We start from the raw sequence: 25,135 nt of genomic DNA, 5'->3' as shown, positions 1-25,135 counted from the left end.
GTGTGTCTCAGGGATCTGTCCTGGGCCCTGGGATGCGCAAGACTCGAGCCTGAATCTGGCTGTTCTTCCTGTTCTACTACAGACCAACCTGAAAATAAATCAGTATGGGTAGCTAATACAGTAAAAAAACAGAATCAAAATTCAGGATGATATTGACAGGCTGGGAAACTGGGCTAAAACTAACAAATTGAATTTCAACAGAGATAAATATAAAGTTCTACATTTAAGTAGGAAAAAAATGAAATGTATAATTATAGAATGGGTGAGACTTATCTTGGCAGTAGTACATGTGAAAGGGACCTAGGGGTCTTAGTAAATCATAACCTGACCATGAGTTAGCAGTGTGATATGGAAGCTAAAAATGCAAATGCGATTTTGGACTGCATTAACAAAAGTATAGCCTTCTCCTAGGCATAGAGCAGGGGTCACTGAGGGACTTGAGGGGAGGGGTAGCTGTGCAGGGGGTTGGACTAGATGACCCTTGGGATCCCTTCCAACTGTTTCTGTGTTTCTACTTTTAATTCGTTGTTTCTGGTCCAACCTAGTGGGGCAACAGAGAACAGCTCTTCCCCATCCTCTATGTGCCAGCCCTTCTAATACTTGAAGAGGACTATCATATCATCTCCCAGTTGCCTCCTCTCTAGGCTAAACATGCCCAGCTCCTTCAATGTTTCCTCATAAGACTTGGTATCCGGACTGCTCACTATCGTTGTTGCCCTCCTTTGGACGTGTTCCAGCTTGTCAGCATCCTTCTGTACACAGTACTCCAAATGAGGTCTAACCAGAGCAGAGTAGAGAGATACTATCACTGTATGTGATCTGGACACTATACTTCAGTTGATACAGCCTAAAATCGCATTTGCCATTAGCTACAGCATCACATTGCTGACTCCTGTTCAGCATATGATCTGCTAAGATTCCTACGAATTCCACTTGTCACTCCTTTCCAAGAAGATGAGGAACCATTAACTAGCACTCTTTGGATATAATCTGCCAACCAGTTACGAATCCATCTAACAGCAACAGGGCCTCATTTAACAGGATTAAACCAAAAGAACTTCCTGACAGTTCGAGCGGTCCCTCAGTGGAACAGGCTTCCTCGGGAGGTGGTGGGCTCTCCCTCTTCAGAGGTTTTTAAGCAGAGGCTATAAGGGTATGTGTCGGCAATGCTGATTCTATGACACAGCATGAACTTAGGCAGATTGTGAGAGGAAGGGCAGGAAGGAAGACTCATAGCATTGGAAGGGATGACTAGATGACTCTAGAGGTCCCTTCCAACCCTATGAGTCTATGATTCTATGAAGGGATGAGCCAATGCTTGGTTCTTGTAGCCCTTTCTTATGTGCAAGAGGAATTCTGATTGCCACTTTGGGTTCAGGAAGGAATTTTCCTCCAAGTCAGATTGGCCAGGTTTTTTTGTGTGTCCCCCCTTTGGGCATTGAGCAGGGGTCACTGGGGGAGTGGGAAAGGGTAGCTGTGAATTTCCTGCATTGTGCAGGGAGTTGGACTAGATGACCCTTGGGATCTCTTCCAGCTCTCTGTTTCTGTACATCCCTTATAGTTGCCTGAAATTACAACTGATCTCCAGATGACAGAGATAATTTCCCCTGAAGTAAATGACTGTTTTGGAAGGTGGACTCTATGGCATTATACCCTACTGGGTCCCTCCCCTCTGCAGGTTCCACCCATCCCCAAATCTCTAGGAATTTCCCAGACCAGAGTTCGTGACCCTGTGTTCACTACAGAGTCCATGTGCAGAGTGCTTTTATTTCCCCCTAATGATGCAATCCTGTGCATACTTAATTAGAAGTCTTTCTGAATTGACGAGATTCACCCTCCAAGCAAGTGTGTGCAGGACTGCTGCCTCAATGAGGGTTCACTTTTTTGGGGCAAGGAAGCTTCTCTGTGGCAGGGGAGGAAGCTCCAGCCCCGTCTTCAGTGACTTAGTTACTTAAAGAGTTCCCTCCCTCCCACCAGAGCCAGAGAAATAGATCAAGAACAAGAAGCGCTCCTCACATGCATCAAGAAGTTCCTGCTACAGCATTGCAGAGGGCCGACTCAACCTGTTGGGGGCCAAAACTGGCACCTGTGAAGGTCCTGTGGCTGGTGCAATGATGTCTCTTCAGGAAGTGACATCACTACACCCGCTGGGACCGTGCCCGCTGCATGTTTTCCCAGATTTCCTGCTGGTAGAGGGTGATCGCCGGGTGGTTTGCCACCTCCTGCCCATCACTGGTGGGGTAAACCTCCAGGAGTTTGTCCCCCATTGGCAGTCAATTGGGAACCTTATATATGCCAACCAGACTGATGAATACATAGGACAGCCGGTCAAAGACAGTGGCCCATTGAAACAAGGGTGCTTGATGGCGTAAGGCCTCAGCTGTGCCCGGGGCTTCCTCCCAGTCTGGGCTTGAGCCGGGCAGCCAGACAGCCTGGCTCTTCCGTGCTTGCATTCCAGGGCTGGGTGCCTTTCTCGCCAGTCCTCCCTGCCCCGCTATCATTAATGGCAGCACTCCTAGCCCCCCCCTTGCTCCCAGGTGCTTGTGTGCTTACGGGCTCACTCCCCAGTGAAAGAGGTGCACTTGTGGCCTGGCCTCTGTAGGGATGCCAAGCAACTCTCAAACAAGGACTTTGCTTTGAGTAGGAAAAGTTCTTTATTGATAAGTTGCCAGTGTCACACACTTACGCCTCCTTTGCCAGGGAGAGGGTTGCCGGGTCCCTCCACTCTCCCAGCCGCAGATTGGGATACTGGCTCTTACTCCCCCTCCTTCTGACTCCAGGCTGGTGTGATGACGTCACCTCCGGGAAGTGATGTCATCCCACGACTCAAAGGGCAGCCCAGGAGTGCTCCTGTGCTCTCCAAAGGGCTGAATCACCCCTTCCCCCCGTGAGGCCCGATTCGGTCCAAAATGGGCCCGCTGTGGGGTGTGGGAGTGGGCTGCGCTGCCCGGCAGTGCACTGCATCACCGGGCGGGGGAATGGTAAGCCTAGCCAGGAATAACAGTTATATGAAAACATCAAGCAGTTCTAGGTTCCAAAGCAGGGCTAACTCCCAGTGCCCCTCCCCCCAGGCAGGCATTGGGAGCACAGTTAGGCAAGAAAAGGACAGGAAGGGTGGATGGGGGCTCTCGAGGTCGTGCCAGAGCCCCTCCCAGGCTAAGGCGAGATGTTCAAAGGAGCAGACAGATAACACCGAGAGTAAACTCTCCCCTCGCACACTTGGGCAGCTGGCAGCTGCGCCCGGCGCCCCCTCTTTGGCGGCACCGGGGGCAGGCTACCCCTGCCCTCCCTCGATCTGGCCCTGGGAAGAACTGCTGATCAAGGTAAGCTGGGCTTCGATTCGGGTTTCCAGGGCGACAGAAGGAGCACAGACAGAGTTCAGGCATTCCCCCGGCGCCATTTCCAGGGGAATTGATTGATGGCGCCTGACTGTCTGGCTTCCCAAACCGCAGCCAAACACATCGAACCAGGCTTCTTCCGAACGCTGGTTCGTTTGCCGTGGACAATCATGAACTGCTGGATCGAGATTGCCAATTTCGTGGGTTTTTGAAGTTCATAATGCGGTTCGTGCCCATGTCTAGCCTTGAGTCTTGGTAAGAAAGGCAGACTATAAATAAAATAAATATCATACATAAAGAAGGGACGAAGACTGATGAAGTCATGGGGCAATGTGCTATCAACTCCAGTCTGGCGGTTGCTTTTTGTAGTTGGCAAAATGCAGGTCCTGCAGGCCGGCTGATGCACCTGGTGCCACCAGAGGAACCCTCAGGGCTACCGTGGCTGAAAGAGGGTTTGCTGGGCAAAAGCCTGCAGGACACAACGCTTGTGCAAGATGCCTGCAGTGTGTCCTTCAATGTGTCTTGTGGATCTTCTGTCTCTGCAGGATAATTTGCAGAAATGGTGATGATTGTGTGACAGTCTTTGCAGCCGTTTGCTGGTGGAAGACAAAGAGGAAACTTTCACACACACACACACACTATTATTTTTCTTCAGGACATAGTTTATGCTGCTCATTTAGTTGCTTTCATATGAATGTTGCTAAGTCTTTCGTTCCCTGCTTCACTCCTTGCCAGGCAAAGCCATGTGCCCTGTGGACTCCAGAACAAGCAGGCAGCTGCCCTCAGCGCTTCGCCTGGAGCACAAGGAAGATCTCCTTAACAAAGCCAATGGAAACGGATAGGACTTCTGCTAGAGCCCAGTTGCCCTAACACCACAACAGCACAACCGTCTCTTGGTTCCATAATGACCCACACACACACACCACCGCTTGGCATGATCTGGCAGTTCAGGCCACATTTAATTAGTCAATACAAAGAGAAGCAAGATTGAGACAGGAATGACCATGGACTTTTGCATGGGCTTCCCTTTCACTGAAGTAACAGAAATGAATGTGACCTTACTAGATCTCTTAATTGGCAAATTCATGCACAGAATTTGTTCTATAACGACTGCCAGTGTCTGGGTTTCATGATACTCTCTCTCTCTCTCTCTCTCTCTCTCTCTCAGGAATAAGCACAGCACTTCATTACCGCATTTCCCATCCTTTGTGCGAAACAGCTCTGTGCCAGACTACTGCAGATGCTGATCTGGCCAAAGGTAAATGACAACAGAACCAGGTGGATGCTAGACTCGGCTCCTTTAATACTAATTAAAGTATTGCATCTGACGAAGAGAGCTGTGTTTCTCAAAAGCTTGTGCAACCGTTGGTTAGCCTTAAGGGTGCTACTGGACTCTTTACTATTTTGCTACTACCGACTTAAATGGCTAATTCCTCTGGATTTAATACTAATGCATCCAGCCCCACTCCAAGCAACAAATCCAAGCCAGTGTTAAATGGCTGCCCTGGAGACCCTCAGTCAAATCCCTGCACATCCACGAGAGTCACCTTCACCCTCTCCCACCTACCCACTCTCCAGCAAATGACAGCATTAATGGCCAATTCCACCAACGGGGGAATGAGAAAATAAATGGTTAGCACTTTGCCTGCCTGTGCAGGTAGAAACTTTTAACAATAACACAACTATCTTGGAGAGAAGGATAGCCGTGGCATGGCACAGCCATGGCAAATGTCACCAGGGGCAGTAAGGGCGAAGAGGAAAAAGAATGTGGCACTGAGGACAGAATTGATTTTGCAATGAGTGCTGAAAATTCCTGCAAACAGGAAGCGATTATCAATGCTCGCAAAAATAAACATCAAACAAAATGGAGTCGCTTTGTGCAGCCCTACCCGTTTATATGCTGAAGTTGGAAAGACTGTGCAGAGAAGAAGGAAATGTTCTTTCTTTGCCACAAGACAGCATCCAGATTACAGATGCTGAGCAGGTGGCTTCCTAGACTGCTTGTTACCACCTCTTCAAAGGAAAAAAGCACACCTCTGCATTCGCCTTACATGTAGCAAAAGGTATCGTGGGATTCATAGTAACAGTAATTTAATTTAATTTAATTTATTATATTTATATTCCGCCCTCCCTGCTTTCGCAGGCTCAGGGCGGATAACAAATACAAACATGTTTAAAAAGGTAGAAGTTCTCTGTCGACTTGGCTCTGATAAAGCAGGGATGGGAATTCGTTACTGTGATATTAAGGAAATATATTATGAACTGGAGGGATTCTGGTGAGATCTGTTTGTACTACATTTCATAAGTGCAAACACCACGATCCAGTTTTCTCCCTGCATATAAACAGACACACCCTGCCCTCATGGAAGGGCAATTGACGTGGTTTAGAGGGGTTCGGTGGCAGGAGAGTCCTCTGTGTGAAGAAGTGCCACAAGCTGGGGAGGGAAGGACGTGGCAAAGAACTGGATCCTCCCCTTAATTTGCATCTCATTTTCATAAACATGGCAGATTCCAAATTACATTTGGGGGCACAGAGGAATTGCTGTACAATATTCTTATTAAATAGTTGTTATCCAGCCTCGACAATTTTTAATATATTAACTTACAAACAATAAATATTTGGGGCACAGGCTAGTGGAAATTAATTGTGGAACATGCCTGCGCTGTCAGAGGAGCTTAAGGCTTAGTCACAACTTAACCTGTTGCTTTAAGTGAGATGTAATCACGGCTAACTTTTGCTGCTTTGCTGTCCACGAGTTTTGCTTTCTCTCTCTTGATTTACGATTCTTCACCATTTCCGCTGCTGTAGCACAATGGCAAAGCGGCTGGGATGTGAACTGGTACTCTGCAGTTCAAATACTACGACTGCCAATAACTAGGTAGGGAGCCTTGGGTAAACCACAGCACCAGCGGAATGGTGGAGATAATAAAAACATGGACTTGGTTCATGTCTCTGTGCACTGGTATCTGTTTAGAAGACTGGTATGTAAGTGTAGTTTTTATTATTCTGCCACGAACTCCTGCATTTTATGCATGAATTCTAAACACTGAGAAGGTCCATGTTGGACATGCCATATGAAAAACCAACAAGATATGAAAGATACAAGAAACTCTACAACACACGATTGCTCTGATTTCCAGTGCTTTGGCATTTGCATTCACTGACATTCTCACAACACACTGGAATGTACAGCAGAAGCCCATTCTCAGCTGGACTGAATGTGGAAAATGTAAAAGTGGACAAGCTTTCCTTAAACGAAAGTAAGTCATGGCATATTTAAGCATTAAGCAGACTTTAAAAAACACATCTAGGCAGACACCAGGTGTACAACTTACTACGACTCACTTCCCCCCCATTTCCAGTCTCAACATTTCAAATTAATTACCAAATTCAAGACTTATTCTCCTCCTCTTTCCTTATGTCCAAAAAGAAAAAGAAAAGAAAACCAGTGAGCTGTCTTGAATGGATAGATATTCCCCCCTCAAGAGTCGGCAGTATGCCTTGGGACACGGTAACGCTCTGCCTTGGTGCGGGCCTTCTTCTCTTGTGGTTTAGCATACTTCCATTTGGATGGGGACATCTTCAGCTTTTTCCTCTTCTTATCTGTGCACCACACTTTTTCGCAGTACTCCTCCACTCTCTGGAAATTGCTATAACCTATGAGTTGCAAAAATTCCTTGTACCAGGGCCTTGAGCCCCCCGGGGACATGCTGCTCTGGGCAGGGCAGGGCATCTTATGAGAAACATCCTCTTCATAGTCTTTGTTGAACAAGCCATCTACGCGCTCTTCTTCCAGGACTTCAAGCGTGATCTTTCTGACTGTGTGAACAATGCTGTGTTCCACTGTCTGGCAGAAATATGTCCCAGCATCTGTCCTGTGCAGTGTTAGGAATAAGAGGCCAAGGTCCACTTTGAGTAGCCGATCATTGGTCTTTACCTGAGAAATGGTATAAAATTATATTTTTAAAAATTCTATATATCTATTGTTTATCCCTAAACAATCCCTAATGTTTTAGTTTCTTCAGAATTAAGCAAAACTTTCAGGAAAATTGTGTTGAAATAGACACAGCTCCTTGTGTGTGTGTGCATTTCCCCTACATTATAATGTAATTCCTTGTCAGCCCAGTACACATGACATGTTGAATTATTTGAGGGCAGCGCTTTGGAAACTGATGCTAGAGAGTTATAAGTTTGTTGTATCCAAGGATTCTTAAAATTAAAGCGGTTGTCCATTTTAAAAAAGAATTGATAAAGGCATCAGTACTATCGCCGCTCTTTCAGGGGGCTCAATAGGTTGCCAAGTTTTCACTATGCTTATGTGTTTAAGGGATTTCTTAAAGGAAATACTTTGTTCCCCCTGCCCAGCTTACTCGCCACTGCTCGGGCGGAGGGCACCCTTAGGTGAAAAGGAGCACGGCTCCACTGCCCGAGGAGGCTCTGGCTGCTGCTGCTGACGAGTCTGCCTCTCCTCCCTGGACTACGGCTAGTTTAACCCGCGGCCACTTTTCTGTTCCTCTCCCTGCTCGGTTGGGGGGTGGGGGTGGGGGGTGGGAAGAGAAAACCTCAAACGAGAGGAGGCCCCATCTTTTGCAGTAGGACCCCCTTCTGTGGCTTTGGAGAGTTGGCACAGCACTTTAACTCTGTACTTTAACTAAGAAATTGGGGGGGGGGGGGTGAGAGGAAAGGAAACCTCATGTTTCAACAAAAGACCTGCGGAGCTCTGTGTTGAGCCAACCCTTGACTCGCAGTTTGCTAGCCAGGCAGAGCTGGGTTGGGAATTGCCAGGGAGAGCCCCTCCCACGGGGGCCATCAAAGTTTAGAGACCCTTCCAGGGTCCTGGGATGCACTTACCCAGCAGTCACAGACTGCCCCACCTCTGAACCACTAGAGAATGCTGTCCTCTTTCCAGTGGGTGGATCATAGCAACGGTTTCTATCTGTGCAAACATAACAGCTGTAGGCCCTGGTCTACATTGGGTTGGATACTGATTAAGTTTTCTGCTCACGCAAAGTACTTTTGCTGGTGGAATAGAGTATTCCTGCCTCCCCTTCCTCCTGTAGCTCTCTGGTGTCGCTCCTGGGGGGGGCAATGGGCCCTCCAGAACAGCATGAGAGGCCAGTTGGAGGGTCTGCAGCAGGGGCAGGGAATTCTCCCACCCCTTCCATTAGTGGAAACTTTGGTTTGGGTCTGTCCCACTCTTTCAGTGTGAACCAGCCTTAAAAGGAGGGGCTTCACCTCAAACAATCCATTACGCAAAATGTTAAATGACAACCCTTTTCTAGGAGGTAATTCATTAAAAGTTTTGGTTGACCGTATAATATTCCTTTTTATGTGGAATGGAATACGAACAACAGGATGTCTCAAAATGTTGCTTCTTATGATTTAACGATATTATGATCATTGTAATATGAGCGTGATGATGAATGGGGAGGAAAGGAATCTCATCTCGAGTGCAAAGAGACAGACTTTCCTCCCCAGCTGAATGAAGAAGTACCTCTTCTCTTCTGGCTTCAGGTGCCCTCTGCACAAACCAGATCACCTTTGCTTTCAAGGTCCTAGGAGTACATTCTAACAGAGTGCTGTTGTACTCGATCCCATACACCACTCGCTCTTCAGTCTGAGCCAGAGCTTCTCCTGCAAAGCAGAAGACACAGAACACCTCATCTTAGAAATTCCATCTGAGCTCTTCCTGAATGTCTAGGAACACTTTTGGGGTCCAAGACATGCCTCCTGCATCTCTCAGCATCCCAACTTAGATAGAATATACTGCTCCTTTCCTATCTCAATTGGAGTTCCTTAAATATGGCTCCTATTGCTTTGTAAAGATAAAACCAGGCTCCTGGTGGTCATTTGTTCCTCAGCACGCGCATGCACATGCACACACGCACACTTTACTGCACCTGCTAGGTCACTCTGCACGTCACACCTTTCATACAGAAGCAAACAAATAGTTATCACAGCAATAATCAGAGGCATTAAGGCAGGGGTCCCCAGCTTTTGAGCCTGTTGGCACCTTTGGAATTCTGAGACAGGGTGGTGGGTACTATTCCAAAAGGGCAGCCACAGGGAGCCAACCGTAAAATGTCAGGAGACATTTTATGCATAACTCTTCAACATTTCAGGAGAAGTTCTGTTGAACAGGATGCCTTTTAAACCGCACAATCAGAAGCCCTACTGGGCAAAAGCCCCACCCAACGCTGCCCACTTTCTAAAAGCACTTGGTGGGTTCCAGGAAAACCACGTTGGGATCCCCTGCTTTAACGATTCCCCAGTTCCATAAACCAAGCCGCCCTGAGCCCATCTGTGGGGAGGGCGGGGTATAAATAAATAAATAAATAAATAAATAAATAAATAAATAAATAAATAAATAAATAAATAAATAAATAAATAAATAAATAAATAAATAAATAAATAAATAAATAAATAAATAAATAAATAAATAACAATAATGGAGTAACTTTTGTTGCCACAGATCTGTTTTGCTAGTGGAGATACTTTCCTTCTGCTCCTCCCTTAGCAGGACAGATCTGTGGATCCAACTCACGGCCTCCAACAGCAGAGCAAGTTAAAGAAAACAGTGGAAATGGCTGTATTGATGAGAAGCGCCTGCTAGTGGATTTTCCCTTTTTTTAAAAAATAAATAAAATGTGCTACCTGCCTAAGGGCTGTACAACCTATTATGGATTGGATTCTATGACTCCTTTCCACTAAGTGAGGAGTCTTCTTGTTCTATTAGTGGGAAGTTCCCTCACTTACTGGATGGGAATCAGAGGATCCATCCCCATCTTTTAATTCTTGACACACAATTAAGAACATTGTCATCCCTTCATCTTTCATGGAGGAAAGCAGCATTTCCAGGATTTTGCAGAACGGGCATCATCCCATTGCAGTTTGTGAGAGTCTGAAGAACCACTGGAGAAGTATGCAAAGTTTTTGAGCCTTGGACAGACAGGGACATTTGTCTTGAGCCTTCAGAGCATTCTGGGGAACTGCAATGCGATGTTTTGGAGGGAGGGGCAATAGAGGAGGAGTAAGTGGGCAGGCCCCCGGGTGCCTGGCATAATTGGCCCTGGACCTAGATAAACCTCATTCCAAACACTGATCTCAGATTTTAATTAATCAAAAATACTTATATTTATTTCTTCCCCTGAAGGAGAAGGCGGCTTACACCAATTCTGCCAAACAGATAAAAAAATAGATTTCAAAAAGATATAAAATGATTCCTAACATCATTTTTTAAAAAAAAAAGAACCTGCAATACTCGTTACAGAAAACAAGCCAACATCTTCAACCAACAATAAACACTGACCAGCAGAAAGCTTTCGGAAATAAAATTACTCTACACTTTTGCTCTCAAATCCAGGGACAATGGTGCCTTCCTGACTTCTTTGGGCATTTCCTTCCTGAAAATTGGAGTTTAGAGAACTTGCAGTGCAATCCTAAGAAGAGGTCCTCCAGTCTAAGCCCATTAATTTCAATCCTAAGCAGAGTTAGTCCAATCTCAATGGGCTTGGACTAGAGTAACTCTGCTTAAGATTGCACTATTCAAGTATTATCAAGGTGACTGAGTCCACTAGAAAAGATTCTGTGCAGTCATTCATTGAAGATTATGAGTGCATTAACTCCGCATAAGAATGCACTGCAAAACCAGGAGCCTCTCTGCTCAAGACATCTCACATGGGGGACGCTCATGTGACTGACTTTCGGTGTGGTCTTATAGTCAAGTGTCCTCTGCCTCCCTAGCAGTGCAGGTGTATCCACAATGGGAGAACAAACGTAAGATCTTTCACCTGAGCGTCCCCATCTAAGATGTCTTGTGTAGAGATACTCCAAGAGCCATAGGTTGGAGTAACTCTGCACAGGTTGGCACTGTTAGGCCCAAAGCATGCGTGACGTTTGTCCGGGGTCTGAGCCCCAGCCCCCAGACTTGACAAGAGGGAAGAGCAGGTCAACCGGGCTGACGGGCAAACAGAGGGGGCAGCCAGCAGCCAGCAGGTCAACTGGTCAGCCAGCAGACAGCACGTCAACTGGTCAGCCAGCTGACAGCAGGTCAACTGGTCAGCCAGCAGACAGTAGGTCTACTGGTCTGACTGGCAAGCAGAGGGGGCAGCCGGGGGACAGCAGGTCATCCCCTCCCACAGGCAAATGGAGCCAGAACCTGCCTCTGCCAGGGGCAAGGGGCAAAGGCCCAGGGCCTCAGGAGGCAAGGGGAGACAGAGAGAGGCCAGCGAGTCCCACTCCCCTGGGGAAGGAAAGGGGACTAAGCAAGGCAGAAGGGGGCAAGGGCAGAGGGATTGGGGGCCCAGCAGTCACCCGCCCAAAGACCTTACCTGAGGAGGAGAAGCAGCAGCAGCCCCAACAACCCAAAGCCATGCCCCAGCTAGAAAATAGTAGCCTGGCCCAGGAGTTGCCAAAAGCCAAGCCACTCCAGGTGGGGCTATTGGAGGCACTCTGCAGGAAGCCCTGGGCAACCAGCCAAGGAGCCGCAGCTGGACCCACCTTCAGCCATCAGCTCAGCCAGGGAGGCCGGGCTGCTAGCCAGGGGACTGCAGCTGAACAGGCCTTCAGCAATCAGCCAAGGCAGGGAGGCTGGGCAGCCAGGGAACAAGGCACAGCTGGTGCTGGTCAGTGGGGCCAGATCAGCTACCCCAGCTGCAACTGCTTGGTGCAGCCCAAGACCAGGCTGGAAGAGGGGTGGGACAGTAGAAGGAAGCCCTATAAAAGCTGGCTGGGAAGAGCCCTGAGGTGGTGGGTGTGAGTGAGGAGTGATGATGTGGAGTGAGAGCAGTAGGATGCAAGGATGGAGGCTTGGAGGAGAGTTCTGGAAGGAGGAGATGAAGGAGGATGCAGAGGGTAAGCAGGCCAGGTTGAGCAGGCCAGCGAGTGGACTGAGAGGGAGTCTGGGTGAGGTATACCGCCCCTCCTTCCACAGAGCAGGGTCCTGCAGAGTCCCTGGCCCCCCTGTGATGTCAGGAGCAGACTGCCCAGTGCCACGCCCAGCGGCAGCCGCGGCAAGCCCTGACAACGTTTACCAGAGCTGCTGCTGAGAATTATCTCTCTGTGTCGATTCTTTCACCCTTCTCTGTGCGATAAAAATTTAGAAATATTTACTGTGCAGGGAACCATCCTGAGATACCCCTCTCAGTTCCTACAAGGTACCAGGAGTAGAGATGGTAAAGTTCCACTTTGTTGTAGAGGAAGGAAAAGCTTAACATATGGATCTCAGTTTTGGAAGCTACCCGAAAGCAGGTCAAAGTTCTCAGCTTTTAGGATAGGTTTTGCAGCGGTCTGTGCCTTTGACTCAAATTCAGCCACAGCTAAGAGCTTCCCCATTGATTCTAGAATGTAACAACCTCACTATAACAATATGGAATCATAGGGTTGGAATGGGTCATCTAGGGTCATCTAGTCCAACCCCCTGCACAATGCGGGAAATTCACAACTCCCTCCCGCCCTCCCGACTGCCCCAGTGTCCCCTGGTCCATGCCCAGAAGATGGCAAAACACCTCCAGGATCCCCACCCAAAGTGGCCTGTGCTATAATAAAGATAATAACTATAATAATATGCATGCATACAGAATAACTTTTATTCAACTAGTCAGTCCCTACTTAGAATAATGTAACACATTCTTTTAGTGGCCAGATTAAGTTGACAGACAGAATCATTTCTTATAGTGTCTCTAGATACTAGTGCCTAAACTTTCTTTTGAAACCTCATGTTGCCAAGTCTGACCTCCAGTCAAGTCTATGTCCAGGACAAGGCTACGGCAAGGAGCGCAGCAGGCAGGCAGGAAGCCAGCTGATGGAGAGAGCTGCCGGCCATCGAGAAGGCCACGTGTGCAGGCATTCCTGTGCAGTGCTGTGGGGGTCTAGCAGGCCATGAGGCCAGAGTCTGGCTGCTGGGCCTGGTCTGGGAACAGAGAGCAAGGAGGAGACAGAAGAACTGGCGAATGAGTGCCTGACAGGCATGAGGGTGGCCAGCCTCCAGGTGGAAGCTGGAGATCTCCTGGGATTGCAACTGATCTCCAGGCAACAGAGATCATTTCCCCTGGAGAAAATGGCTGCTTTAGAGGGTGGACTCTATGGCATTATACCCAGCTCCTCCCTTCCCAAACCCCCTGAGTTCCAAAACAATTATGGACTGAGTTCCAAAACAGTTATTTAGGTAGCAGTAGCCAAATAGGCCATGCTACTGGATTACAATGAAAGCTTCCAAACTACCCAAGATCATAAGGTTATACTCAAAAGAGTTTATTAACAGAAGTGCAAAAGGATACAAACATAGAAACGGGCAGGCAGGAAACAAAATATACTAGATAACCAAACTAACACACTTAAACAGACTTGCAGTCTTCCAGTCCGAGGTTACCTTTCAGGGTCAAACAAAGGATTCCAAAGAGTTCCAGGGTCTCAAGGGTAGAGATGGGCACGAACAGCAATACAAACGAAAAAAATCCACGAACAGCCCAATCGGCTGTTCGCGAACAAGCTGTTTGTGAGGCTGCATTCTAAACGGACAGGTGGTCGTTGCAAGCCTCAGTCATTGTTGTTCGTCAAGCCAGACAGTCTGGCACCTGCAGTCAATTCCCTTGGCAACTTAGGCAGGGATTGTCTGAACTCTGTCTGAACTCCTGCTGTTGCCCTGGAAACCCCAATCTAAGCTCAAATTTTCTTGATAGGCAGGTCTTCCTTTCAAGTGTGGAGCTCCAAATTTGTTACAACAAGGGAGCAAAGACCAGGGGGGAGGGGGGCTCCCAGCTCTGGCTTTGGAGAGGGAGAGACAGTTGCTGTTGGCATTTTGATAGAGTGCATTGGAGCTTGAATTTTCTTTCTGTGTGGTAGGATAGGGATCTACCCCTTCAAGTTCCAGGGCTGCTGCCAGGCTCTGGGGCCAAGCTATTATTGGTACCTTTCCTGGTGCCTTCTCAGGTCAGGTTTCTGGGAGTGGTGCATTAGGGATCTTGACTTGGATGATGGCTGGAGGAGAGCCTGCTGGTCCCCACAAACAGCCAATCACGAACATGTTCATGAACAGGGCCATGTTTGTGGTTGTTTGTGAGTCCCTGTTCATGGATGGCAACGAACAATGAACATCATGTTTGTGTTTTTTTTTTCTGTTTGTGCCCATCTCTACTCAAGGGCCAGAGACAAAGATCATGGGCTGACACCAACCCAGGTGGGCAGGTCCAGAGCACAAAAGCAAGTAGCAGCCGATATCCTTCGGCAACCATACAGAGTAAAAAGGGATCAAAGGGGAGAAGTGAGCTGGAATGAGGATCCTTGCTTTACCCAAAACTATTGCCACTAGCTGGATCCCAATTAGCCAACCGAGGACAGTGCACATACTCCCACCCATGATCCTTTGCGAAGATGATGCAATGTAGGTGCAAGACCTTGAAATTATGATCTCATTGCATCAGCTCTGAAACTGCAAGTCATAATGACTTTACTGGCTTCTATCAGACCTAAAGCCTGAACGGAACCAAGAAACAGACTAGGCCAAGGCAGCTTTTTGACAAAGACTAACAAAATTTTCCAAGGTATAAGCTTTTGTGGATCAGAGCTCACTTCATCAGATACCATCTTTCACATATTTTGTTAGTTTTCAAGGTGCTAGTAGACTTGAACTTTGTTCTACTACTACTATAGAACAAAGTATACTCATCTGAAACATCCTAAATGTAGCCAGTGACGGAGCCCTTAACACCCACCCTGGTAAGCCATTCCAGAGGACTGGACCTACCACGGAGAAAGACTGTGACTTGGCTGTAACTGTATGGACAGTCCTAAGAGAGGGCACAATGAGGAGAAAGCTGTCTGTGGAGAGCAGCTGGCATGTCGTGGTATACCAAAGAATACAGTACTTAGAATATACTAGGAAGGAAGGACAACACAGGGCAGTGTAAATTAATGTGAGATTCCATGAAAGTGTCTTCTTATGAAAACCAGTTCTGTCAAGCTCTATGTATTGACTAAAGCATGAAAATTACCAATATATTGCTGGCCAAAGCACTGCTGAGCTGCATTTCCATGGCGGACATCTTGTCTGCGGAAACGTCTAGAGAAGGGGGGAAAAAAGAAGAGATTCTCAAGCTTGCTATTAGCTCACTTTAGATGCCTTCCTCAATGTGGGAAGGGAATTGGTATAGTCAATCCATTTTTCTCTTTCCAAATACAACCAAAGTGTTTGGATGGAAAATAGCCAGAACTTTTTAGCAGCGCCTGACAAAATTCCATGTTCAATATCTAAGGCAGCAATGAAAGACGTCTGACCACATTTTGCAAGACCCCTAAGGGAAGTGCCTCTCCTGTCTTTCCAATCCACGCTGTGAATTAGCTGAGGAGTCAGCATACAACCATTTAAAACTAAAGCAAGGGGCAAGGACTGTAGACTACACTGCGGTATGTCGTCTGTTGATATAGATATGCTCCTACTGGGTAGTTTCCGCATCATTAAATATGCCATGTTTACTTATGTTTTGTTATGTTCAGCAATGTTAACCTGCACTATGTAATCTACCTTCTCAGTGAGAAAGGTGGACTAGAACAAACAAACAGACAGACAGACAGACAGACAGACAGACAGACAGACAGACAGACAGACAAACAAACAAGTAAATACGTGCTGTGCTGATGTTTCTGCCAATGTTTCTTGTGCAGCCATTTACCTGTTACTCTGCCTCCATTTTCTGTTTGTTCAAACACCTTTTTCTCATGTCTTACACTGTGGTTTGAGAGCCAGCAACTGAGTCCGCAACTTGAGTAAACATTTTAAGATGTGACTGTTCTTAAGTTTCACATCTGAAACCCGAGAATCGTGTTCACATCAACTGAGTTAGAATTAAACCCACCTCTCTGGTGCTAGTGTTGGGAGGGACTTGTTATTGAATGCTGAAGAAACGGGCTTGATACGGTTACCAATAGGAGGTGGCATTTTATCAATCAGAAGCAAGTTCTGCAATCAGTAAAATCATGTGAAATTGATGGCAGGACCGTACCACTTCAGGCAGCAGGTGCATGTTTGAAATTTCCCCCAAGTCTAAAGGCACCTACAAAACCAGCTTGTTAGGGAAATGGCCAGCTCCGTGCTTCCAGGCATCTTTCTAAAATGCTGAAATGCAGGGCTGCTTCTTCAATATGGCAGGGGCATGCAATCTCCCACACACAGTCTGCAGTTGTACAGCCCATAAAAAGCTATACCATGTTACTATTCTGATCATGTACTCTGGGACTTGCAAATCAAAAACATTACTGGAAGCAGAGCCAAGCCACTCCACAGGGGAGTTCTATGGTCTGGCTGCTTGAGAAGTAAGTTCACACTGAGGCTTGTGACTTAGAAAAGAAACCGAAGTTCTTTATTGTAAGAGAATTCTGGACTAGACTGGAAAGGCTGAGAGAAAAAGCTTCTAGCTAGCTATCTAACTTAAGATGGACAAGAGTTTCTAGAAAGCATGTCTAGCCCTCATGGTCAACAGAGGAAGAGAGAGAGAAGGAGAGAAGCAACTAAGAACTAAGAACAGCATTCTGGGTAACAAAGGGGCAGCAGAAGTGGACAAAGCAAATGTCTCAGGAAGCAGTCCATGTAACACTTCACTAGCTCTTCACTTCCCTCCCCTGCGACTCCAGTGTCTGTACTAGAATGAAATGACATTGCACAGTCAATTCCTTCCACCACTTACAAACATCTGGTGGATTCTGCTTGCTTTACGATGGTACAAGACTAAATTCACCATCCCGTATTGACAATTTCAGGATTCATTTTGTAGTCACAGGTCGTTACTTTGAGTTCTTACTGAAGCTGAACCCTGCCCCTGGGCCATCCTTCTTCAGTTTGCAGCTGGGGCTGATGGAGTGATGTTGCAAAGAGAAGATTCTTGTGCCTCGAAGGCTCCAGGCGTATCCCAGACCGAGCTTCCTGCACCAGTGACTCAAAACCTGGTGAGGTTGCAGCTCATCAGAATTATTCTCACTGCCGTCTCTGCTGAAGGCGCAGGAGGTCGTGATGAAGGGCTTGAGCTTCTCACCTCCCTGAATTCTTGCCACCAGCAGGCCAAAAAAATCAAGCATCCAGAGAAGGAAGGGAAAGGGCCACTCCGTAGTTGGGCTGTGGAGCCAAGATCAACAGTGAGGACTCTGGGGTGGCAACCGGCAGTGCACAAGGAAGCCATTGAAATTCACAAGCATAAGCAAAACTTCAACAGGAAAGAAGAAACCTTAAGCAGTTAAGAAATACCCTCAAAAGCCAGGGGGGGATGCTAATTTTCAGGGTGGCAAAAAATGTCAGGAGGTTGGCATCTACCTTCCTCCCGCACCTTCCAGGGGATGAGACAGCTGCAGTTTCTTTTCCCTTTCAGAGGATGTTTAGCCTGAAGCACTGGGAGTGGTGACACGTCGACCTTGAGTGCCTAGGTTCTCATAGGCCGAATGTCCAACCTCCAGAAAGGGGGGCCAGTACTTTGAATTACATGTACTACTGTGGTTGTTGTGGGTTTTCCGGGCTGTATTGCCGTGGTCTTGGCATTGTAGTTCCTGACGTTTCGCCAGCAGCTGTGGCTGGTATCTTCAGAGGTGTAGCACCAGAAGACAGAGATCTCTCAGTGTCACAGTGTGAACAATTGGTCATTAACTTCCTCTCTCTGGCTTTCATGTTGTGGTAATCTTAATAAAGCGTCAGCCAGGAAATTAGACTTCCCAGGGAGATATTTTAAAGTGAAATGAAACTTAGAAAAAAATTCCACCCACCTCAGATGCTTTGCCCCTAGTTTCCTAGACATCTTTAGATACTCCAAATTTTTTATGATCTGTCCACACTTCAAAGGGAATTTTGGCCCCTTCTGGCTAATGTCTCCATGTAGAAAGGGCTAGTTTTATTGCTGCTGCCTCTTTTTCCCAGACGGACCAGTGATTTTCTGTGGCTGAAAACTTTTTTGCTACATAACCACATGGATGTAACTCTCCATCTGCTCCTTGGATAATCACCCTTGCCATAGCTTGGTCACTTGCATCAACTTGTGCAATACACTTTTTATTCTCATCGGAGTGACTGAGGATGGGTTCTGTGCTAAACATTTCCTTTAGTTTGTCAAATGCTTGTTGACACTCCCCATTCCATGACAGTTTGGCATTTGGTTTAGCAGCTGCTGCCCCCCCCCCTGTCCTTGGTTGTTAACAGTTAGGTGAGAGGCAAAGTGATAGTAGCAGACTGCTTAATGAAAGGTCTATAAAAGTTGGCAAAGCCCAGGAACTATTGTAATTGCTTTCGGGTGCTGGGTGCCTCCCAGTCCTGTACAGCTTGAACCTTGCCAGGGTCCATATTTATCCCTTTGTTGGACACCCGATACCCCAGATAATCCAGCTCTGTCCTGTGAAACTCACATTTGGAAATCTTTACATAAAATTTGTTTTGATGCAAGGTGGTCAACGCCACTCTGACCAATTATACCTGTGACTCCAGATTTTCACTCTACAATAAAATGTCATCTAGGTAAACAATAACTCCTTTGTATAGGTACTTGTGTAACACTTCATTTATTAAATTTATGAAAACCGAAGGAGCCCCTTGTAACCCAAATGGCATCACTAGATATTCAAATTGGCCCAGGGGAGTATTAAAGGCAGTTTTCCATCCATCCCCTGCTTTAATTCTTGCTCTGTAGCATGCCTCCTGCAGTTCTAACTTTGCAAAGATTTTGCCCTAAGCCAGCACTCCTAGCAGATCTTTTATGAGGGGCAAAGGGTAGGCATTAGACACAGAAACAGTATTGAGACCCTGAAAATCAGCGCATAGTCTTAAGCCTCCATCCTTTTTTTTACAAAACAGTACAGGTGCTGCATGGGGAGAATTGGCTGGCCTGATGAAACCCCTCTGTAGATTCCTATCAATAAGAGAGTTCCTCTCTTTCCGCTGGGCTCATTGCATACAACCTCCCTTTTGGGAGACTCTGCCCCGGAATCAATTCTGTTGCACAATCAGTAGGGCAGTGGGGAGGAAGTTCATCTGCCTCCTCCTCTTCAAAAACTTGCTTCAAATCATGATACTCCTGGGGTATAGTAGCCAAGTCCTCTTGGGTTAAACACACACTCTCCAGAACAGGGCGAGGGGGAGTGACCCCCCCAGTTTGTACTCCACACATGCTCTTGGCATCCCTTGACTAGGAAATAGATACTTCCATCTTTCTACTGTATGTAGGGATCATGGTCAAAAAACCATCTCACTCCTAGGACCACTGGGAATTTTGCCATGGGGCTTATAACAAGAACTCTGTCTTCCCAATGGTTACCCATTCCCATAGGTGTTAGCTCAGTCTCATACACGCATGGGTCCCCTTTCATAGGGAATCTGTCCATTTGCTCACATTGGACTGGCTCAGCCAATTTCTTTAAACTCAGCCCCAACCTGGTTGCTAAGGCGGGAGCAAGGAGATCTCTGCTGCAACCTGAATCAATAAGGGCTCTAATTCTTATGTGAGTTCCTCTCTGGGGATGCACTAAGGTGATGGGAATAAAAAATAAGGCCCCCTTGGGTCTCACCATCAAAGTTGGCACCGATGTTTTCTTGACCTGCTGGTGGGTGCCCTTTACAACAGATCTTCGTTTCCCGTCACCTTGTCTTCTTCCTCATTGCTTTTGCTCCCTGCGTCTTGTAAATTCATCCCCTCTCCACTCATTGCCGCTGCTTCATTCCTCTCAGGCACCAGGGGCTCGTCCCCTCCCCTGGCAGGACGTCTCAAGCCTCTCTAGCTCTGGCTTCAAGGTACGGGATGGGCTGTCATTGGTGGTCTTCCCCTGGAGCATTTGGCCGCAAAATGCCTGGCTCCCCCACACTTCAAACAGCACTCTTGTTCCCAGCGCCTCTCCTTCTCAGTCAAGGGGAGATTGTCTCTCCCCCCGCCCCCGCTTGTAATCCTCTTCACGCACCATCCCAGCGCGGCTTCTCCCAGCTCTCCATGGCTGTCCTGCTTGATGCTGAAGATGAGCAGCTTGACCACTTGCTCTCCGTTCTCAATCTCACACACTAGTTGGATCCATCCCAGCAGCATTCTTGGGTCATCTTGGATCATTGCTTTGGCCACTAAATCTGAGTTCAACACAGCATGGAAAAATTTATTGATTCTGTCCACTCTGGGGCTTTAACTGCACGGGCTCTGAATTCAGCCGCATATTCTCTTACCGGCATCTTGCCTTGCCACAAGCATTTCATTTTAGTCCTTGCTTTCTTCTCTTCCAGAGGATCTTCATACTGCACATACAAGGCACCTCTACAGTGAATCCATCGGATGAAGGCTCACAACCCCTGAGTCTTACGCTGGTACCGCTCCCTTCCCTATAGGTTCTCCATCCGCTACTAGGCCGGATCTCAGCACCTCAATGCCGATTTCATGCATCACCTCATTGAGTCAGACACCTGAATGGATATGCCATCACCAAGGGGTGTGTGTGTGTGTCCAGGGCAGCTAGCCCCCTCCCCCAGACTTACCTCTGGTGTGGCCCCTGACGGTCTTGCCAAGTTAGCCACGCCGCATCTGGCATGGCCCTGCCAGCCCCACCCTGCAGGGGCAGGGCTGGGGGAGGAGCCCTAAGCAGAAAGACACCCGGGGCAGCCAGTCACGGGTCAAAGAGGGCTAGCAGTCACCCAGGGCGGTGGGAAGAGGGGCAGGGGATAGGGCGGATCTAGGAGGAGGAGGGGGCGGAGATGCTTGTCAGGAAGGCCCCATAAAAGCAGGTAACCTGGGGAGGCTGGGGAGGAATGGTTGGGAGGCAGTGCTGCAAGGCACAGAGAGAGGGAGAGAGAGAACCTCCGCATACAGAAGGGGTCACTGCCTACCCAGCGGGGGGAGAGATGGTAGAGGGTGCAGTAAACCCCCCTCCTCCCCCATTTCTGAGGTCCTTTCCCAGACCACCTACGGGGTTGGGGCCAACCTGGAGGGCCCGCCACCGACTGGGTCTGATGACCGAGGGGCCAAGACTCACCCCCTGTATTTTTATTCAAGCCACACCATGTTTACAATTATGATGAATTTACTTTCCTTCTGGTTTCTGTTGAATAAAAATGCTAATAAAGATCAGAATCACAAGCAAGATTGCCACCTTGTGAGCCAAAAAATGCTGCTTTGCTTTGTGCCTAGGAGAAATTCAGCAAATTATGTTTTGACCATTGGAACCCCCTTTGTTCCCAGGAATGGCTCTTTGGAGAAGGACTCGGCTGTTCCTGATATCCAGCCTGAGTTGGTCCCCTTCTACAGAGAGGAACAGATGAGTTCACTTAAGCAAACCCCAGAAGAGAGCATCCAGAGGCCTAACTGCAAATATACTCTGTGATATCAGGATAACTACTAGTCAGTGCACAGTTTCTTCCCAGGCAAAGAAGTTGTGGGAAACAACAGGGGCACAAAAAAGCATCAGAGCTCTGGTCATCTGGCTTGCTTCCAAATGAGTGGGATTTGTATATGATGACATGAGCAGCTAATTTGCTATAAAAATACACTACCTGTTTAATGCACACACCTCCAGGAACAATTCTTATTTGCTCATGTCCAGATGGGGCAATTTTTATTTTTTAATCACTTGCATGTGTGAGTGCCAAATTCTGTTTACTTTAGGTACCTGAATAATCTCTAGTTATTCTGTTGGGAGTATTTGCCTGTTGTTTAGGGAACATGACATCAAGTACGGAACAGCTTTCAAAACGCAGAGTTCATCTCCTACGTTTAAACATAACAATGTGCTGAAATAAAACCTGATCGACTCTTTCCCTGGTTTCTAAGAGGCCTTCTGGCTTTATGCAAAGTTCTACTGCCACAAAACAGGAAGGGAAGTAGATCTGTAGATCTGTACGGCAACACTGTCCATGTTCATACGAAAGTTGAGAAATGCACCTGCCCCAGTGATTTGGGCTACCCAAGCCCTGGCAACACGGAGCCGGATTAAAGGCTGATTCACACGATACAGAACCCCAAGTCGCCACGAGGGCCTTTGCACCAGACATCTGAGGGGAGTTCTGTGCCTCCTGGATGCCCCTGGCCCTGATTCTGATCGTGACACTTACAGCACGAGGAGAAGCAGCTCCAGTCTTCCCCTGAAACAACTCTTAAGAGCCACTATTTGTATCAGTGGGGAACTTATTAGCAATGATGGCTTCACATGCGTTTTCTCAATAGAGCAAGCAATCGCTCCCCAGGACCATTTCAGGACATGAAAATGACACGTGGACGGCCGCTTTTCCCCACGTGCCACTGTTGTAATCAGAATGTGTCTGGGAGGTACAGAACTCTCATCACACTGGCAGATACAAATGCCTTGTGGTGACCGTAAGGACTCTATTGTGTGAATCAGCCCTAGAAGACTACTTCTATAAGACTACTTCTATTGCCAACGTGTAGAAGGGGTTGCGTCTTTTTTATATCACTGCGACAGACAGGACTGGTTCCAGCTCTGCTTCTCCTCAGAAACAGCCAGTGAGAGAGGGCAGAATGCTGGGCTAGTGACAGTTGAAAGTTCATTGGAAGAGTTACTGAGGGAGAAGGCTTGGAGGCTGCTAACTCTGAGTTCCCTTTCTCCAGTAGCCCTGGACCGTAATTGGATGAGGGGAAGTAGATATAGGGAAGGAGCTGGCTGTATGGTGGAGCCTCTGGGAAGAAGAGAGAGGGGGAACCCTGTGAAGATTTGGGTCAGGGCTCACTGCCAGATTAGACAGGTGGAGGGTTATGACTGCCTTTAAATGCCCGGGAAGCCCCCAAACCTTTGAAGGGAGATTTATGGTGGGTGGTGGTACATAAGGGGGACACAATCATACTCCCTCCAAAAAATGCTTTTTGTGGTTTTTTCATTTTTCTACCACCACAAGACACTTGTGAAGTTAGTGGAGGGACTGAAGGGCAATTCTGGCCCAAGGCTGTCCAGTGAGCATCACTGCAGAATGAGGATTTGAACCCATGTCTCCCCGTTCCTTGTCTGGCAACCAAACTTTATCCCTTCATCAGCTTTCAAAACTGCCTATGATCAAGCAATTTAATTGAACTGTTTCAGAAAATGTGACAGCAGGCAGGATGAGTCTAAGACAGGGTATCTATCTCTCACGGATGGAATCCTGTTATTCCACTTGGCTTAGTCTTGGATCATAGAATCACTGGATTGGAAGAGACCTCTAGGGTAATTTAGTCCAATCCCTTGCAAAATGCAGGAAATTCCCAAATAACCCCTCCCCCCCACACAGTGACCCTTACTCCAGGAGCCCCGTAGTGCAGAGTGGTAAGCTGCAGTACTGCAGCCCAAGCTCTGCTCATGACCTGAGTTCGATCCTGGCGGAAGCCGGGTTCAGGTAGCCGGCTCAAGGTTGACTCAGCCTTCTATCCTTCCGAGGTTGGTAAAACGAGTACCCAGTTTCCTGGGAGTAAAGTGTAGATGACCGGGGAAGGCAATGGCAAACCACCCTGTAAAAAGTCTGCCAAGAAAACGTTGTGATGTGATGTCCCCCCATGGGTCAGTAGTGACTTGGTGCCTGAGCGGGGGACTACCTTTACCTACCTACACACACACAGTGGCCTGGGAAATTTGCTACCTGACCCCAAGGTTGTGATTGGCCTTGCCCTGGCCATCTGACAGCATCCAGCCTCTGCTTAAAAACCTCCAAAGAAGGAGAGCCCGCCACATCCTGAGGAAGCCTCTTCCACTGAGAGACTGCTCTAACTGTCAGGAAATTCAGTTTCTCTGTTCCCTTTTCATACCTATAGGTGTTTATAAAAAGCACCCCAACAGCCCCATTCATCCATCATCTCTGACTTTGCTTAAAATCATTAATTGTTTTTTAAAAAACCCAAATGAGAGCCTGGCCTGCTTCAAAGACCACAAATGCAAAGGGTATGATTGGTTAGCAGAAAAAGGATTGGTAAATATGTAGCATTTCAGTGCCAAATTATATACCTTCTCATGACTAAACAGAAGATATGATAGTCTGCTTCTAGTTCTTTCTATGGAGTTGAAAAGAATATTGTTGGAAAAAAGAAACACATTCTCTGCATTTGGAAAAATCAACCAGGCCTATTCTCCTGTGCCCTGCTCGTGAGCTTCCCAACGGGGCACCCAGCAGGTCAAGAGCTGCATCTGTGGATGGATGGATGGGTCTAGCAAGGTCACACTGAGGCACACAGTGAATAAAGGGGTTCAGGGCCCGCGGTGCGCGTGCCATTAGAATGAGTCGTGCCATCATAGCATTGAAACTTAGCATCTTTCTTCAGGGGCAACAATAAGAGCAAGCAATTAAAATGGCCAGTAAGAAACAGTTTGCTCTTTGGGCCGGCATCCACCATCCTCTGTGTCAGGGAGGCTAGGTGCTTACTGCCTGCTAGGTTGCCAGTCTCCCGCTGGGCTCAATAAGGGCACTTACAGGTAAAACCAATCAATAGAAAACCACTGTTCCTGTAATTAACACAGTAATTCAATATGCATCTACAAAATAATTTTTTAACAATTATAATTTTAAAGTGCTAGTGCAAAACTCATAAGTGCAAATTTACAAATTGATTTAGACACCAGCAACTGGCACAACAGTTCCTGCCAGAGCTTATTTAAAGCGATAGTACAAATTAATGATACATACAAATGTTCAATGACCACAATAAATGCTTTTACAACGAATTGCAATAAATAGTCATACATAAATAGAAAAATAATTCAGGGTATACAACATTTCTTATTTAAATACACAATGGTACATAGAAAAGTAGAAAGATAAAGTTAATTATATAAACCATTCCTGAAAGAGGTGGTGGAGGTGAATGGTACTTCTCCCCTGTGGTGT

The 25,135-nt window shown here is 47.2% G+C and overlaps 1 protein-coding gene across 1 annotated transcript in view; it reads right to left on the bottom strand.

The window, feature by feature from the left end:
- Positions 1 to 5,531: 5,531 nt before the first annotated feature.
- SEMA3E (semaphorin 3E) overlaps positions 5,532 to 25,135 on the bottom strand; it is a 222,030-nt gene continuing 202,426 nt past the window's right edge. Inside the window, exons 15-17 of the mRNA XM_055000402.1 lie at positions 15,330 to 15,397; positions 8,834 to 8,973; positions 5,532 to 7,276 (exon numbers count right to left, since the gene is read on the bottom strand). Coding sequence (XP_054856377.1) covers positions 6,821 to 7,276; positions 8,834 to 8,973; positions 15,330 to 15,397 — 664 coding nt within the window. The 3' untranslated portion in view covers positions 5,532 to 6,820. The remainder of the gene's footprint in view (positions 7,277 to 8,833; positions 8,974 to 15,329; positions 15,398 to 25,135) is intronic.

Source organism: Eublepharis macularius, chromosome 16 (assembly GCF_028583425.1).
Source record: "Eublepharis macularius isolate TG4126 chromosome 16, MPM_Emac_v1.0, whole genome shotgun sequence".
NCBI classification, from domain to species: Eukaryota; Metazoa; Chordata; class Lepidosauria; order Squamata; family Eublepharidae; genus Eublepharis; species Eublepharis macularius.
The sequence above is the reverse complement of the archived record's forward strand: the minus strand, read 5'-3'. Positions and strand labels throughout refer to the sequence as shown.